This window comes from Artibeus jamaicensis, unplaced genomic scaffold (assembly GCF_021234435.1).
Source record: "Artibeus jamaicensis isolate MK-2021 breed Jamaican fruit bat unplaced genomic scaffold, CSHL_Jam_final contig_426, whole genome shotgun sequence".
In the NCBI taxonomy this organism is placed as follows: domain Eukaryota; kingdom Metazoa; phylum Chordata; class Mammalia; order Chiroptera; family Phyllostomidae; genus Artibeus; species Artibeus jamaicensis.
The window spans coordinates 480,181-497,118 of NW_026521826.1; the positions used below are offsets into that span (position 1 = coordinate 480,181).

The 16,938-nt window shown below is 42.0% G+C and overlaps 1 protein-coding gene across 1 annotated transcript in view; it reads left to right on the forward strand.

Annotated features, from left to right (window-relative positions):
• Positions 1-2,655: 2,655 nt before the first annotated feature.
• Positions 2,656-16,938, forward strand: part of CUBN (cubilin) — a 263,178-nt gene continuing 248,895 nt past the window's right edge. Inside the window, exons 1-8 of the mRNA XM_053665793.1 lie at positions 2,656-2,920; positions 3,310-3,439; positions 4,324-4,419; positions 4,994-5,032; positions 7,289-7,390; positions 8,057-8,160; positions 14,331-14,457; positions 15,383-15,545. Coding sequence (XP_053521768.1) covers positions 2,808-2,920; positions 3,310-3,439; positions 4,324-4,419; positions 4,994-5,032; positions 7,289-7,390; positions 8,057-8,160; positions 14,331-14,457; positions 15,383-15,545 — 874 coding nt within the window. The 5' untranslated portion in view covers positions 2,656-2,807. The remainder of the gene's footprint in view (positions 2,921-3,309; positions 3,440-4,323; positions 4,420-4,993; positions 5,033-7,288; positions 7,391-8,056; positions 8,161-14,330; positions 14,458-15,382; positions 15,546-16,938) is intronic.

Here is a 16,938-nt window from a genome sequence, read left to right on the forward strand (position 1 = left end):
AGATAAATCATTTAACATTTCATATAATAAGGGCTTGGTGATGATGAACTCCTTTAACTTTACTTTATCTGGGAAGCACTTTGGATGCACTTCCATTCTAAATGATAGCTTTTCAGGATAGAGTCATCTTGGGTGTAGGTCCTTGCCTTTCATGATTTAGAATATTTCCTTACAGCCCCTTCTTTCCTGTAAGGTTTCTTTGGAGAAATCCACTGACAGTCTTATAGGAACTCCTTTGTAGGTAACTGTCTCCTTTTGTCTTGCTGCTTTTAAGATTCTCCCCTTATCTTTAATCTTGGGTAATTTAATTATGATGTGTCTTGGTGTGTTCCTCCTTAGGTCTAATTTCTTTGGGACTCTCTGAGCTTCCTGTACTTCTGAAATTCTATTTCCAGATTGGGGAAGTTCTCCTTCGTTATGTTTTCAGATAAGTTTTCAATTTCTTGCTGTTCCTCTTCTGCTTCTTGCACCCCTATGATTCGGATGTTGGAATATTTAAAGTTGTCCAAGAGGTTCCAAAGCCTCTCCTCATTTTTTGAATTCTTGTTTCTGCATTCTGTTCCAGTTGGAAGTTTATTTCTTCCTTTTGTTCCAAATGATTGATTTGAGTCCCAGTTTCCTTCTCTTCATTGCTGGTTCCCTGTATATTTCCCTTTATTTCACCTGTGTAGCCTTCATTTCTTCCTTCATTTTGTGACTGAGTTCAATCAATTCTGTGAGCATCCTGATTACCAGTGTTTTGAACTGTGCATCTGATAGGTTGGTTGTGTCCTCACTGTTTAGTTCTATTTTTAGAGCTTTGAACTGTTCTTCCATCTGGGCCCTATTTGTTTGACTCAGTGCACCTGTGACTCCGTGCACCTGTTACGTGGTGAGGGGTGGAGCCTTAGGTATCACTAGGGCAGGGCAACCCTTCTTGTTATGTTGTGGCACTGTCTGTGGGGGAGGAGTCTGAGAGGGAACAACGGCGCTTGCTTGGCTCTCATCCGACTTCTCTCACCTTCCTCCCTTCCTACAAGCAGATTGTGCTCTTTCAGGTGCTGATTCGCAGGTAGGTGGGTTTATGTGTGTTTTAGGACTCTGTGGGCCTCTCTAACAGACTCTTCTGTGAGAGTGGGAGTTTACCCTGTTGTGGCAACTCCCACAGATTTTTTACAGCCAGTGGTTTTGAGTCTTTAGTTTCCCACCCTGAAAACCTGGGTGTCATGGTCTGTCTTATTCCCTCATAGTTCCTCCTGGCTTATCTGCACAAATGTGGGATTGCCCACATGGTCTGGCCCCTTGCCTTGCTACAGGCCCTGTCTGCCCTAGCTGCCCATCTCCACCCCTCATACCAGTCTGGATGAATGTTTCTTTAATTCCTTGGTTGTTGGGCTTCCAGGCAGTCTGATTTCCTGGCAGTTCTGGTTGTTCTTTGTTTTTAAATTGGTTGTTACCCCTCCTTTGGTTGTGTGAGTAGGAGAAGCATTTCTGTCTATGCCTCCATCTTAGCCAGAACCCAGATTTCTGGCTTATTTTACTTAGCAGAATATCAACCAGGTTACAGCATGTTTCAGAATTTCCTTCCTTTTTAAGGCTGGATAATATTGCATTGTGTATGTACATAACACATTTTATTTATCCACTCATATCTGTCAATGGACACTTGGGTTGCTTCTACCTTTTCACTATTGTGAATAATGCTGCTATGAACATGATGGGAAAGATGTCTTTGAGTCTCTGTTTTCAATTCTTTTGTGTTTATGTCCAGAGATTGCTGGACTATGCAATAACTCTGTGTTTAATTTTTTGAGGAGCTGCCATACTGTGTTATAGTGGCTGTACCATTTTTCATTCCCATCAATAGTGCGCAAGGGTTCAATTTCTTTTTACATCCTCACCAACACTCACCAACATCCTGTTCTTTTCTGTTTTGTTTTATTTTTGACTGTGGCTATTGTAATAGGTCTGGAGTGGTATCTCATTGTGATTTTGATTTGAATTTCCCTAATGATGAATGATGTTGAGCATCTTTTCATCTGGCTGGGGTTTTTTTTTGGCCATTAGTATATCTCTATTGGACAACTGTCTTTCCTTTTTCAATTTCTTAATTAGGTTATTCGTATCTTGTTGTTGTTTTTGTTCAATTACAGGAGTTCTCTATATATTCTGAATATTAACCTTGTATCACATATGTGATTTGCAAATACCTTTTCCCATTCTCTGAGTTGCCCGTACAATCTGTTGATGGTGACACAAGTTTTTCACTTTGAAGTGGTCCAGTGTACCTTTTTGTTGTCATCTGTGCTTCTGGCGTCATATCTAAGAAGTCATTACCAAATCCCATGTCATGAAGCTTTTTCCCTATGTTTTCTTCTAAGAGTGGTATAGTTTTGGCTCTTAGGCACTTGATTCATTTTGAGTTAATTTTTATGCATGATGTAGTGTTAAGAACTTCATTCTTTTGCCTGTGGATATCATGCAAAACTTTTTTCAGCACCATTTGTTGAATGGTGTGTTACATCTTAAGCAAGGAGTGTTTTAGTGGGTGTTTCCAAAGCAGCTTGTTACCATTTCAAAGGTCAAACAGATAATGATTAAGTTGTACATCACTTAAAAGTTGAAGAGTAAGGAAGATCTAAGATCATTTACATCTCTCAGGAAGAAAAAATAACAGGCTTCTAGGGCAAAGAAGAAAGGGCTGAAAAAGTGCAGGACATTCCACAGGTCAAAGTACATGTGCCTGGTTTACCTTCTCTGAACTCGCACTCTCAGTTGGTTGGAGAGCCTCTCTCTTACCTGACAACCTGTGAGGGTTGGTGAGGACCATGTCCTCACCTTTTCTCTGCAGCGTGGTTATTTTATTGACAATTGCAGAATCAAATGGTGGAGATGAAAGACTTGAGTTGCAGAGACAGAAAAGGAACACTGATCTCCAACAGTAAGTAGACACACATGATTATTTCTGCTGATAGGCTAGGGTAGTTCCTCATCAATTTTCACAAAGCAAAGGTGTAAATTAATCTTGAGGGAAATAATGGTATTAAAAACAAATAGGGAACAACATTTGGGTTGATGTATGGACTTATTGTCTTATCCACAAATAATTTCTTTATCATTTTGCAAATAAGACAAGTGTGCAATTACTAGGACATATCTTTAGGAAATTTGCAGAGAAAGAAATGACAGATGAACAGGGAAAATTTGCTTGAGTTGACTACAAAGTGGAGGTATATGCCATTTATAGTTATGCAGTGAGAGACTTCATTTTTTGGATTTGAAAGTTATATGTGCTAATTACTGATGCATTTTCTGGTTTGAATTATATAGGCCTCGAATGGTTACAGAGAGAGGAAATTTAGTGTTTCTTACTGGGTCCGCTCAAAACATTGAATTTAAAACTGGATCCCTGGGGAAAATTAAATTAAATGATGAAGACCTTGGTGAATGTTTACATCAGGTAATACATTGGAGATATATTGAAGTAATTTTGTATATCCATATATGGCCATATAATTGAGCAATTCTATATTAATTTGGAATCTTTAGCACAGAGAACAGCATTGGAGGGAACACAAGTCTGTGTAAAGAACAGTGCCCTTGGGTTAATGACGGGTAAAGAGAGTAATGCTAGTAATGTGCAGGCTGATGTACTCTCATACAGAGAAGGCGCAGAGGGTAGCACTGGGAGGAAGGAGAGGGACCAGAGAAAGGAGGAGAAGTGACCAGTTCACTTCTACCACAGAGCAGAATTAGCCAATTGCTTTCCTGCCTTACGGAATTTTTAGTGTTCACTGCTACATCGTGCTGGTGTATCCGTCGCAGCGTAGAAGCTGGCATTGTTTTAGGCTTCCTGTGGGCTATCCACTGTGACCAGGACTTACGTGCATTGTCTCATATAACCCTCACAGCTGGCCCGTGAGGTTGGCTCGATTATGACCCCATTCATAGGGGACGAAAAGGAACCCTGTAGCAGTTCTGTCACCTGCCCACGAGCACAGAAAAAATAGCTGAGCCAAGATCTAAAACCTCAACTATCTGCTTCCAAGCCAGGCTTTTAACAAGCACTCTAAACTGTTATTATGGGGAAAATATGCAAATGGAAAATACCTTCATGAATTGTTGCTGAAAAAGGTAAATGGAATTATGCCCTGGCTATTTTAGCCTGATGTTTATTATGCATGGCATTGTTTGGGTTTTTATAATAATAGGCAAGATCTCAGTGCTTAAAATAAAATACTACTCATTTCAGAGTTTTACTCCTATAACAAATACATAAAATTTTCACCAACAATCTCTTCTTCCTCCTCTTTTTTTCCTTTTCCATCTTCCTTTTAAAATTAGATCCAGAAAAACAAAGATGATATTACAGATTTAAAAAGGAGTACAATTGGTCTGCCTCAAAATATTTCTAGTCAAATTGATCAGCTTAATTCTAAGGTAAGTCTTACGTCTATACCATTAGAGCAAATGGGTTCTCCTTAATTCAACTTCATAAGTAACCATTCTGCAAGATATATGCAAGCATTGTGTCCTCTGTAGAAATTTAACATTATAATTATGGACTTTTTGGTTATATGACACACCTCTAATAGAGGCTGTGGATGTGGTGAAGGGCAGAATATTGGAAATGCTGTGGCTGGGACTTGTTGCATAAGTAGCCTTGATCATGTTCTGATAAGAACCTTCGTATTGGAGAAGTGGGTGAATCTCTACCATTTATACAAGTTCCCATAGGTCCTGTGTGCAGAAAAACAATGAATCAACTTATCAGTGGTTGTAGTTCTTTTTAAAAGATGCCTTTAAAGAACCTGTGTGATGAGAGAAAGTAGGAACGAAGGGAAGCTTGGCGGGGAGAGAAATGAGGGGTCATGGCAATAAAAAAAGAAAGAGATAAAGTCCGTCTTTAAAGACAGATAAACCCAACAGTTTAGGGAATTACGTCAAGGGGATACCATTTTATATAAAATGACTTTGAAGCAGTTAACGGATGCTCTTTTCTCCCAATTTCTAGTTTGTAGATCTTCAGAGGAAATTTCAAAGCTTACAGCAGGTAAGTCCATAACTACTACATATCTAATTTCTGTTGCTTAAAATACACTAGAATCATGGATGGACCTAGCATTATCTTAAGGAGGATAAATGATTAACATGGAGGACTTTTATTTTTCCTAAAATTTAATTCTTATCATAGTTCATGCTCCCCAGGATACAGACGAGGAACCTGTGTCTCAGAGAGACGAAGTGACCATACCAAGGTCACTGGGCTTGTGAGGCGTGTGGGCCTGTGAGGGCTTCTGACTCTGAGTTCAGCAGTCCATGTGTCCTTCCCCGTACATGACACCTGTTAAAGGCGTGATGGCAGGCTTATGTGCGCTGCGCCCGGTTGGCTCGTGATCAGCTACCTGCTGATTCTGGGACCCGGGGCCAAGTTCTGAAAGGTCGTGTCCCTCTATAACACTAAATTCAGAAATCCGGGGTATAATACAAAATATTTCAAATGTCCTTAAAGTGCATTTGCTGTTAATTAAATTTGAGCAATTTCTAGAGTATACCTTCCATTACTTTACTACATGCTTATGAACTAGTCCTTGTAATTCCAGGCTTTTCCCCCTTTTGTAAGTAGTTGGCACTTTTAAGAGTTTAATAGAAGCCATAACCTTCTACCTAAAGAAACAAACAGAATGTCCCATTTATATTTTAAAATTTAAACAAAAATCAGGAGATACCAGGTTCACAATTTCTGCCCTAATGTTCTTGATCTGTTTTGATTATACTTCAAATGTTGTCTTCTACTTTGGTGTTTTAAATTTGGCAAACAATTCATGTATTCCTTTTGCCGACTTTGATAGTAAACTACACGCTTAGCCTTGACCTCTTAAGGGAGTAATTGAATGAATGAAAATGGACAAACAACCACTCCTATGGAGTAAGACATGGCACTAGAGTTTTTAGTCTCTTAGAGTGCTTCTTTCTTCGCACCAAACGTCAAGGACTAGAGGCCATGATCGAAATTAGCTCCGACTGCCCCTCTGGCCATCCCCCAGGAAGAATTTTTAATGATATTTGAATGTAGGTGCCTTTATCCCTGGGGACAAGGCCAGTGCTCTCTTGCACTACCATCTCCGCTGTTGCCCATTGTCTTCCTCCTGACCACTTACTGATTGCATTTCCCATCCGGCCCGAAGGCTTTTGTGTTTCTGTTCCCCAGACAGGACTGCTTTTGTACACCAACAAAACTTTTAATGAGATTGTGGTTAGCATTCTTAGTAATGTCTTTTGATGAATAGGACCAATTGTGGTACTGGCACAAAGAGACAAATAGAATAATGGAAGAAGCATAGTCCAGAAAGAGACCCTCACATGTACAGTCACCTGACTTGTGACAAAAGTGGAGAGAAATGCAGTAAATGGTGCTGAGACATGCAGGCGGCGATCCTCTGGCTCCCTGTCTCCTGTCAAATGAAAAGAACAGACTTCGTGTTCTTTGTGAGCTGCTGAATATTTTTTTTAAATGCCATAAATAATTTGCTCCTATTTTAATTTTTAAAACACAGAATTAGACTATAATTAGGTAGAAATGATAGAACACCTATCCTTGCCTAATCACTTGTCCTCTCTAAAGATAGTTTCTTTGTCCCCCAAACCATCAGAAATCTTACAAGATTGGAACCGGCAGCTGACCTGTTCCCCAGGTGTGACAAAGACAGTCTGTCTGTGAACCTGTCTGAGAGTAGTCACGTGAGCCTGAGAGGGGAGGGTGTGTCTAAACTGGTCACATTTTGAACAAAGGGACTTGGATGAAAAGAGTTCAGTCATCTTAGCCCTCGGTGAAGGGATGACAGCAAAAGATGATCATATTTCAAATGCTTATCTGGGGGTACCAAAGATACCAGTAACGGCAAAAGAACCGGAATTTCCGTTTTATTTTCTTAGCACAATAGGAATGGCCATTCTTATTCTCACACCTGAAAACTTCACACTTGTCCACCAACACTTGTTTCTCTGGTGAACAGTGCTTTTCTGGAGAATAGAATGAGAATCCTCTCGCCTCCTGCTTTATCCTGTGCACAGTTAAATGCATGTACACAGAGAGGGACTATGAGTAGGACCTCTATGAAACACTTTCCTCTTCACAAGAGGATCCATCTGTAGAAGAACTGAAATCACTGGTTGAATACCTGAAGGAGGGCCCTGAGCGGCTGCAGAAAAATGCGTTTTGCACACATGCCTGCACGGAAATGCCATGAACGGCTCCCTGTGCAGGCCTGACGGCCTCGCTGACCGCCCTGCCCTGTCTTTGTTTCAGACAGTTGACAAGAGGGTTTGCAGCAGCAATCCCTGCCAGAACGGTGGGACCTGCCTCAACCTTCACGATTCCTTTTTTTGTATCTGCCCTTCACAGTGGAAGGTGAGTCGCTTGGTCTTTGGTTAAAAATGATGATGAGTCAGCCCCTATGGTTTCCTTGGAATCACTCAGATGTGTTTAGTTTTCCATCCAAAGTTTCTAGGATTCTGTGGTCTTCGGAGTCAGAATGAATTACACTGTGTATGTCAAAATCCAAACAATGGCAAGAAAGAATATGGAGCCCACTAAATGCCAAGCCATTTGAAGGAGGGGTTCAGCTGAGCGGATAACCACATGGAGAGCATGCTATTTCAGCTAACATTAATTTAAATTACCTAGTATCAAATGTACGCAACAATCTGACATAGCCAAGTATGTTTTCTTGCTCTTCTCTATTAATGGTGAAAATGTTCCTGATATGCACATTAAAATAAAATTGTTAAGTGAGTATTCCTAGCATAGCACCATGGTGAAGTGAGAATTAGTTTGTATAGGATTCTCCTTGTGTGACTGGTACATTTTTATAAAGAGCTCTTTGGCTCTGTTAGGCAAAGTCTGAGTTCCAGAGGAAGGATAACCAGAGATTAATATCTGTGTTAGTATTATTATATTGGGCTTGACTGAGGACTTTACTGTCCAAATAGCAGGTCCTCAAACACCGCACTTGAACGTGGGCCCCAGATGCCTCTGTAAGCTGTGGCACTCACTCTGTTCCTTATATGAACGCAGGGTCCTCTGTGCTCAGTGGATGTTAATGAATGTGAAGTTTACTCAGGAACACCCTTCAGCTGCCAGAACGGAGCCACGTGCATAAACACAGTAGGGAGTTACAGGTAACTGTGTTTTTTTTTCTTTTTTAAACAGACAGCATTTATCTTTCATACTCCTGGGTCTGTGGATTGGTCACAGGGACTCTGCTGCAGCTTAGGTTTGATGTGCACATCTCCTTCCTCCGCTGGGGCCTGAGGAGCAACAGCAGCCTGAGGCGTGTCCTCACGGCTGAGGTCAAAAGCCCCCAGAGGGTTAAGCAGAGACATTTAAAGTCTCTTAAAGCTTTGGCTAAAAGCTATCACTTCTGCGTATTTAAAAAATATATTTTAGTGTGTGGTTTCGAAGGACTAAGAAGTCCTGTAGTTAAGAGGCATTTGAGATTAACTATCTGTATTAGCAACAAAATCAGGAGCTCCGTGGTGAAATGCATGGCTCTGATTTAAAGTACACAGAATGATTTACATAGAGGAAGAAAACCCGTGCATCCTCAGCTCCCAGCCCACAAGGGAACCCTCTCTCTGGAGGCCTCGAGGAACTGAAAGAAGGTCACTGTGGCTGGCAGAGAGGAAGGATGGCAGGGTGGGAGATGAGCCTGGGTTCGAAGGGGCAACCTTTTAGGAGTTTTAAATAGAAGAGGGTGCGGATCAAAATGGGGTTCTAGGGAAAGTACCTCTCAGGGTGGTCCGATCCGAAATTCCTAACTGGGCAGGCAGGTCACAGTGGGTCGTCAGGCAGGTCACTTCTTTAGGAAAAGGCTTATCTTTGCCTTAGGCAAGCCCCGTCCATTATTCCTGTGCATCTAGGTTAGCACACCTTTGACGAGCCCCCTTTCAGATCCCCCAAAGCTTGACTACCTTCAAAACAGTGCATAATCTTAACTATCCTGTAATCCAGTTCTTGTTTTTCTTTCTCCCACTGTCACATAATTGTCCTTACATTGTCTGCTTAATCTCAAATGCACAAGAGAAACTGCAAATTTATTCTGGTGAGCATTTTCCTTCAGTCTGTTGAGACTTGCTTCCAAGAATATCCAGGTTTGACTCGAATAAATTGTTATAAAAAATTCCTCATATGTTTGGACATCCTTACATCAACAAGGGCTACCCCACCACAGCAGTGAACCACTGCTGTACTCAGGCAGTGGACTGAGTAGGAATACCTGCATTCAGTATCTCTATGTGTGCGTAACAAGGGCAGCGATTGAACTGAGGTTTTTTCAGATAGTGAACTCTCACTCCCTTCTTCCTTAGTCACAAGGCCCTGGACCACACTCACCATGTACCTCCTGCCTTCTCTCCTTACTGACTCTGTCTAAGGGCTCGTCCGCACCATCCTCCCGCCCAGCTCAGGCACTGCCCTCTCCGGCAGACTTCCTCCATGTTCCCATCCAATGCTAGGAATGCTGGCTAGCACATTCTCTTTTTAAATAATCAAGTCCAGAAATTTACGCACATCAACGTCAAACTTACTTCTGTATGGTTTCTTAAAAATCACGTTCTAAAAAAATCTCTCGGCATTATCTTTCTCATATATTGGTTGGTCTAATATTCTGTGATTATTAAGAGATAAAGAAATTGATTTCATTGTGGCACGAATGGTCTTTCTTGACGAGGCACGAAGGGGTGTCATCTCATGGAGTACGGAGTGATTATTTGCTCTCTTCCTAGTATCTCTGCTATCCTGAACTTCAGTTCCCTCAAAACAATATTCCTTCTGTTCTTTCCAGCAAAAATAGTACAGTCATTTTGTTTTTCTTTCCTGATTATCTGTAAACACACTACTTTTTTCCCCCAGAAAACAGTCACAAACCTTCTGTTTTTCATTTAATTAATTCTTTTGTTCTTTTTATCTGATCTGAAAATTTTCCCCTTCTAAGTTATAAGTTTAACTCATTGAAACTTCTGATAGATATATCTACAAGTTAATCATTGTGGGAAACCCAAATTAACCACATTTAATTTAAGTTAAGCATTATATTATTAAAGAGCTTTTTGCTGTCAGAATTTTGTTTCTCATTTAAATGATACCCCCCCTCTTCCTTACCCCCTTGCTTTTATAAACATTAAAGCTTGGACAAGATCCAGAATGTGGGTCTAATCTTTACTCTCTTGAAAGCAGTATCTCCTGATTTATGTTTATGGACATTTATCAAGGCGAAGTGCTGTTCGTAGACATTAGTGGCAAATGTCCCAGCTCCTAGCACTAATATTTTATTGCCTTCCTGATATCTATCTAGGAATGGCATGGATATTAGCTCTCACTCTGGTCTTCCTTTACCATCACTGTCTCCTGGGGTCTCCCAAGCCAACGGAATATCAAAGATGTGCAAGTGGGATGAGATCCATAGAAACAGGGCAAAATTGACCCCCCTCCTCTTCCCTGCCCCTGCCCCCAGCCCAGCACATTACTTCCCTGCACCAACCCCCACCCTCGCCCCTGCAAAAAGAAAAGAAAACCTTGAACACAGCAGTTGGCTGCATGCCAGGCGAGAATTCATTGTCAGATACAAATGGGAAAGGGGAGGGTGTTAGAGGAGGTTTTCTGTTGAGGGCTGCCTAAACAATAAACAGCAGATTCAACTTTCAAGAGCTATGCGGAGCTCTCACTTGAACCCACCTATAAAGGAAAGCCCAAGACTCATTGTGCTGACTCTGTAAACGCTCCTGGTTTCTAATCTCTGCCCTTGGTAGCTTCTTCTTCTTGATCTGAGATAGTTTAAGGAGCCTCAGGAAACCCACTTGGTTTTCTACAACATCAACACTGTAATTTAGGCATATGATAGAGACCTTTGAAGGAATAAAGTACAAAGAAAAATGTGCATGAGAAATCCTTGCTTTCTGTTTGATAATGAAACAGCAATCACTTAAATGCTTCCTGGAGTTCTATTAATTATGTGAGATCAAATCCTTGTTAATCAGTAGCTTCTCTGACACTAGTAACCCCTTTGGGAAACTTCAGGCATTTGCTGACTTAAATTTGAGAGGCTACTGAATAATCTGGAGCTGCAACAATAGGGTCACGGTGGGCAGAGTTTGCTCTGGGTTTGGGGCCTCCTTCCCTCTCACTCTGGGAGACTGAGGAGTTGACTTGGGGAGACAAAGGAGTCTTTATGTAGGGGATTATAATTCCTACTTTGAAAGATAAAGCACTATGCAAATGTTAGTTAACTGAAAACCCTATTTCATAGGAACATTTCTGGTTAAAATGATTTTTTAGAGTAATGAAAGTAGGGCAAGGAGTAGCATTGCCTGTTTCTACCTAGGAGGTTCCATGACTCTGGGTCTTGCCCTCAACTCCTTGGCTAACAGATAATAATATTGAGCCATTCATAATGCTGCCATTGCCTCTTTGTTCTGAAAAACTGATTGTTATTGCTCCCTGCTTACTTTGGGTTAAGACAGCCTGTGGGCTCCAAATTTGCCATTCATGCCTGGTGTATATTATATATCTTTCTGGTTCAGATTGAGAAGACTTTCTAGAAAAGCCTTGAATTTGTTGTTGAATTTGTTGTTTTTCTCTAGGAGTACAATGATGACTAAAACTAGCATGTTTTATTTTATTTATCTCTGGTGGATTTTTATTTATTTATCACTGGTGGATTCTAAAACAGTGGGGAGCTGATACCATGAAGATGGTCTGTTTTTAGCTCAGGTGGTAGTTAGGTATTAAACTCATTATCTATTTCAGTTAGTGAGTTATATTAATATTGAACCATGGTCTCTAAAGCAAGTTAAATTATGACCGTGAAAGTATATTTGACCTCTCTCTATTGCCAAGTGCACTTGCAGTGTTTTGAAGACCGAAAAGCCTATTTTGTTCTACCAGAGCCAAATCAGCAGTAGAAGGTGTCACGAAAGTGACATGTATTACTCTTTTTCTTTAAAAGCCATATCCAGATACTTTGAGAATACATTTTACATACCAACCCTGTTATGTGAAAAAGACATAAAAAGGGAAAGACTTTAACTAACTTTGCCTTGTCTTTGCAGTCATAGCAAGGAAGCTAATTATGGGGTTTCTTCCTCTCAACCAGTCTTCCTATCAAATAATCTAAACTTAAATAAAAGAAGTGTACTTGTAGCTGTTTAGAGAAGAATATAGGATGAAAACTAACTTAAATCCAAGTAATAATAGCAAGGGAGAAGGAAGAGAGAGAGAAAGTGAGGGGATTTGACTGCAAGTCCATGAACCAGAATCTCCTCTCAAATCTGAAGTCCTTTTCTAGTGGTAAAGCACTCAGGGATAAGATGCACACAATTTCCTAAGCACTTGCTACAGGGAAATGCCTGCAGATCCCAAGATGAAAACAGTGTTTATAGACTGGCACTGCTAAGTTACAAGAAGCAGACGGTGAGAGTGATTGCATTGCTGAGATGAGCAGTTAACAGGCACCATCAAGATTTAAACCTGGGCAGCCATGTCCCATGAGGCCAGAATCCTCAGATCTCTCACATCTGATAGACTCAGAAAGCTAGTAAATGTTTGTACTAAAGGTTTAAAAACTTTTTGGCAGGTGGAGGTGGTGATAAAACGACTTTTAGGAGGGGAGCCACCTGGAAATATGTATATATGCTTGTCTGAAGCTCTATAATCTCTAAGAACCTGATTAACTTCTCTGAAAGAATAGTCTTTCTAAGGATGGGAGAGAGGAAAGGGATAAGAGTATGAGAGGGAGAGTGTGGGAAGAGAGAGGAAAGGAAGATAAATAACTTTCGGTAAGGAATGAATAATTGAATCTTTTTAAGTTTAATCATCTATTGCTATTAAACTATGACCTTATGTTAATGAGAAGGGCAACCCCGGGATGCTCAGAAATGTGATTTCTTATTGGAACAACTTTTACACAATCACATATTGGTGCTGCAAATTGCATGGGACCTATACATACCCAAAAAGTATTCATTTATCTGAAATTAAAATTTAACTGGGCATCCTGTAAGTTTATTCGTGAGGTCTGGCAATGCTTCATGTGAGTGCCTGAATGGTACTCACCCTATTCTTACTTTCCACCTCTGGCAGCTTTCACTGATATCTTCTTCCCATACCCCCCATGGCACCCCCTCAAAGGCACCACCCCAGCAGCTGTTTCTGGGGTTCTCCACGGGCGCACCAAGTTCTGTGCCCAGAGTGTGGCTCTCGATGCCTCTCAAATGGCCAAACCCTCACCTCCCGCACTGCCAGTCACAAATTTGTGTCATCTGTGGACATCAGCTGAACTGCTTCTGCATCAATGCATGTTGTTAAAAGAGCGTCTTTACCTCGTAGAGTGGCCCCTTTTCCAGAGCCCTCAGAGATGAATTCATGGTGCATGTTCATCAGGTCCTTTCCATTCCTTGTCTCTGGTCCCTTAGCCCCAGTAGTCAGTTTTTTCCATGAGGTCAACACTGTCTAAGTCAGGCAGGCACTGACCCTGGGCCAGCTTCCTCTCTATCCACCATACTGAATTATGTATAACTAAGATTGGGCTCAGCAACTCCAGCTCCCCCAGGTGCCATGCTCACACCCTCCACATCCCCTCTGAAGGTGCAGTGCAGGTATAATGCTCATTCAACAATTTTAAGAATTATACAAAGCTTAAAGAAAAAACAATTTTGCCTATTTCATTATTGTTAACTGAAATCTTCTTGTAACAAAGCACCCACCACCAGCTTAGGTATTAGGTAATAATTACACTTCATGAGTTAAAATGTGACTCTGGAAGAAATGTTAACTACATCTCATGGGTAGAAGTGTTGCCCATTGCAATATAATAATAATTATCATAAATGTGGGTATTACATTGCTTGTTGGGTTGTACAGTCCTAAAGAGCATTCAGGAATGTATCAGTTCAGTCAAGGTCACCTGTGAGTACCAGCTGGTCCAGCTGGACAAATGATGAATGGACTCGTTGATCTCTCCCTTGGCCATCTGGAACAAACTATCAGTTTATTGATGTCTGACCTTTGAAAAGTGTGATGATATGATATCAGAGAAATTTATGGTGGCAGCATCGCCCCGATAGTGAGTCATGTCCCTCTCACACTGGATTTGAGAGGGTGACACATTTCCTAAATGCACTGCTTGACGCAGAGAAATTTTCTTTCAAGACTTCAGCTGGTATATATGGTTTGCTGATTTACGATTCCCTGTGAACATCATTGACTGGCAACTGGAATTATTTTTTCATTGATGCTAAGGAGAGGCGCTCACTGTGACACGAGCCCTGACATTGTGCTCTCGTGTAACCAACAGGTGCCTCTGCTCACCTGAGACACACGGCCCCCAGTGTGCCTCCACCTACAACGACTGCGAGGGCGGCTCCAAGGCCCTCTGTGTCCATGGCATCTGCGAGGATCTGGTCCGTGTGCACCCTGGAGAGGTGGGTTCTTTCCACGCCGTGACTTCATGGAGGGAGTCCGGGTCATTTGTCATCCTGGGTGATGGTACACAGCACGGTCCTGTGAGGCTGCAGAGAGGAAGTTACTTCCTGCCTTAAGCAGGGTGCTGGTGAGGCAGGGGATGAGAGTTGTCCATAAACAGAAAGGTGAACCCAGAAGTTAAGACTTCATTATGTAAATTTGCGAACATTTGTTGTGATGCTTTCACGCGTCTCTCTGTGAGACAGGACTGTCTCTTGGCGTTGTGGGTTTTAGCAGTGACAAGACATGGGAACATAAAAGGGCCACTCTTGTCAGCACCGTGCAGTTTTAAGGAGCCTGGATATTTTTCTGGCCCCTGCGGCTGCTGCAGACTCTGTGAACCCACTTCCCTGCGTGCCCTGCTCTCTGGGTCCTCACAACCTTGACTCCTGACCCTCAAGGTTGCCCAGGTCCTGTGGCTTGCATGAACCTTCAGGTCTTTGTTTTTAGTTCTTTTTTTCCCTACTTACATGATGGAAAATGGTTCCTTTCCAATGATGGCAGATTGGGGGGAAGGAGAGACTTGCAAAAAGGAAACAAACAGAATTGATTTTCCAAAGTCTGTGCCTACATGGGTGTTTTTCCCTCTAAAAACACAGAGGGCTGAGTTGATTGACTTTAATTATATTGACTTACAGTCCTTGATTGTTGTTGCTCTTTCCCCGGCATCTTTGAGGCAAATGATAGGTTTCCCTTACTCTGAAGTAAAGATGTTTCTCTTTTTGCACAGTCTGGTCTAAATGCTTAATCATACGGGAGGAAAGGAGAAGCCGCTCAATTGGCCTTATGGAAATGAACGTGAGGGGTAAACACTCCGGGGCTTGGAGAGATTTTCAAAGGTTTTCTTGCTCATTTCCCTGATTGTCCTTATTCACATTTTGTCAGCCCAAGTACAGCTGCATCTGCGATGCTGGCTGGACATCCCCGCCGAACAGCTCGGCCTGCACGCTGGACAGAGACGAATGCAGCCTCTGGCCGGCGCCTTGCTCAGCACTGGTGCAGTGTTTCAACACGCCAGGCTCCTTCTACTGCGGGGCCTGTCCCACAGGTATGTGAGCACATCCCCGCCCAGGCAGAGTCACCGTGCCCATTCTGCCCTCCAGCCAGGCAAGGTGCCAGGACCAATTCCCTTCCAGCGCTGAAGGATAAGAAGATGGTTCTTCGGAGGTGTTCCAATCCAGTCTCATGTCATCTTTCACTAACTCCCACCCCAGACTATCTTCCGGCTTTAACAATTCAACAACAGAAATGGGAGGTTTGCCCAGGCTGGGCTAGAGTCAGGCACTGAGTGCAGGGTTAGCCGTAGTTTGTGAGGTCAAATGTTTTGTGTTGCCATCACAAAACCGGCTACACTTGAGATAAAAAGACATGTGCTCTAGTCCACTCTTTGTACTAGCCAGATATCTGTTAACTTGGGCAAATTATTTGCTTCTTAATGTCCCCAGTGGAGTTCACTAGTTCTTATCTGGGTGTGTCATAGAAGATCCCATGGCCTTGCTGTAAATAGGGATGTCCAGCTCCACCAGACACACAGGGACGGAGTCTGCAGGGGAGGTCCAAGGCAGAGTCCCGAAAAACATGGACTCTGGACTCTCAGACTGCCTGGGTTGGAGTCCAAGTTTCATCCCTTCCTATATGGGATCACTTTCACCCATTTAATGCATATTTGTTGTCTACCGACTCTGAGCTGGGTGCACTGGTAATAATTAACTGGAACTCAGAGGGCTTACAGGGCTTGTCTGCGCTCCTTGGGTGTTCTTAGAAAGTGGAGCACAAAAGGAATATAATAGCAGCTATTCTTTTATGGAAATGTCATTAAGGCACTGTGCTAAGCAATTTTTAATTCTTGCAACTACACCCAAAACAAGAATGGTAGCAATTAGTATTATCCCCACTGTAAAATGTAAGAACTTGAGACTTCCCAAGATCACACAGCTTATAAGCAGCCAGCGTTCAAATCAGATCTGCCTGACTCTGGATCTGAACCTTGCAGCGTCAGACCCTGCAGTTCTGATTTACCGAGGACCCCCTGCCCCCAGTGCTTTATTTAGTGGCTTTTGGTTTAATGCATTCATGTGAAATATTTGAAACATTCCTATAGTTTTGATTATTTAAATTATGAGTAATGAGACTTGTAACAATTGAGTAAAACAGAAATGTTTGAAGCGATGGGATCTTCCCTGTTTTCACCTCCGGTCTCCTTTTCAAGAGACCAGTGTTAGCAATTTGTTCTCGCCCCTTCACTCAAACAAAAACACAGACACACATGCAAGTCAAAAATAAAAGAAATCTTCCCCCAAATTGCACTCAATCACAGTCTGCATATTATCCTAAAATTCTGTACTTTCACTCATTATTTCTATGCGTGTGTGCATGTTATTAAACACAGTTCGTGCATTCAGGGGTGTAGATAACTCATAATGTAATCAGCTGTGCCCGTC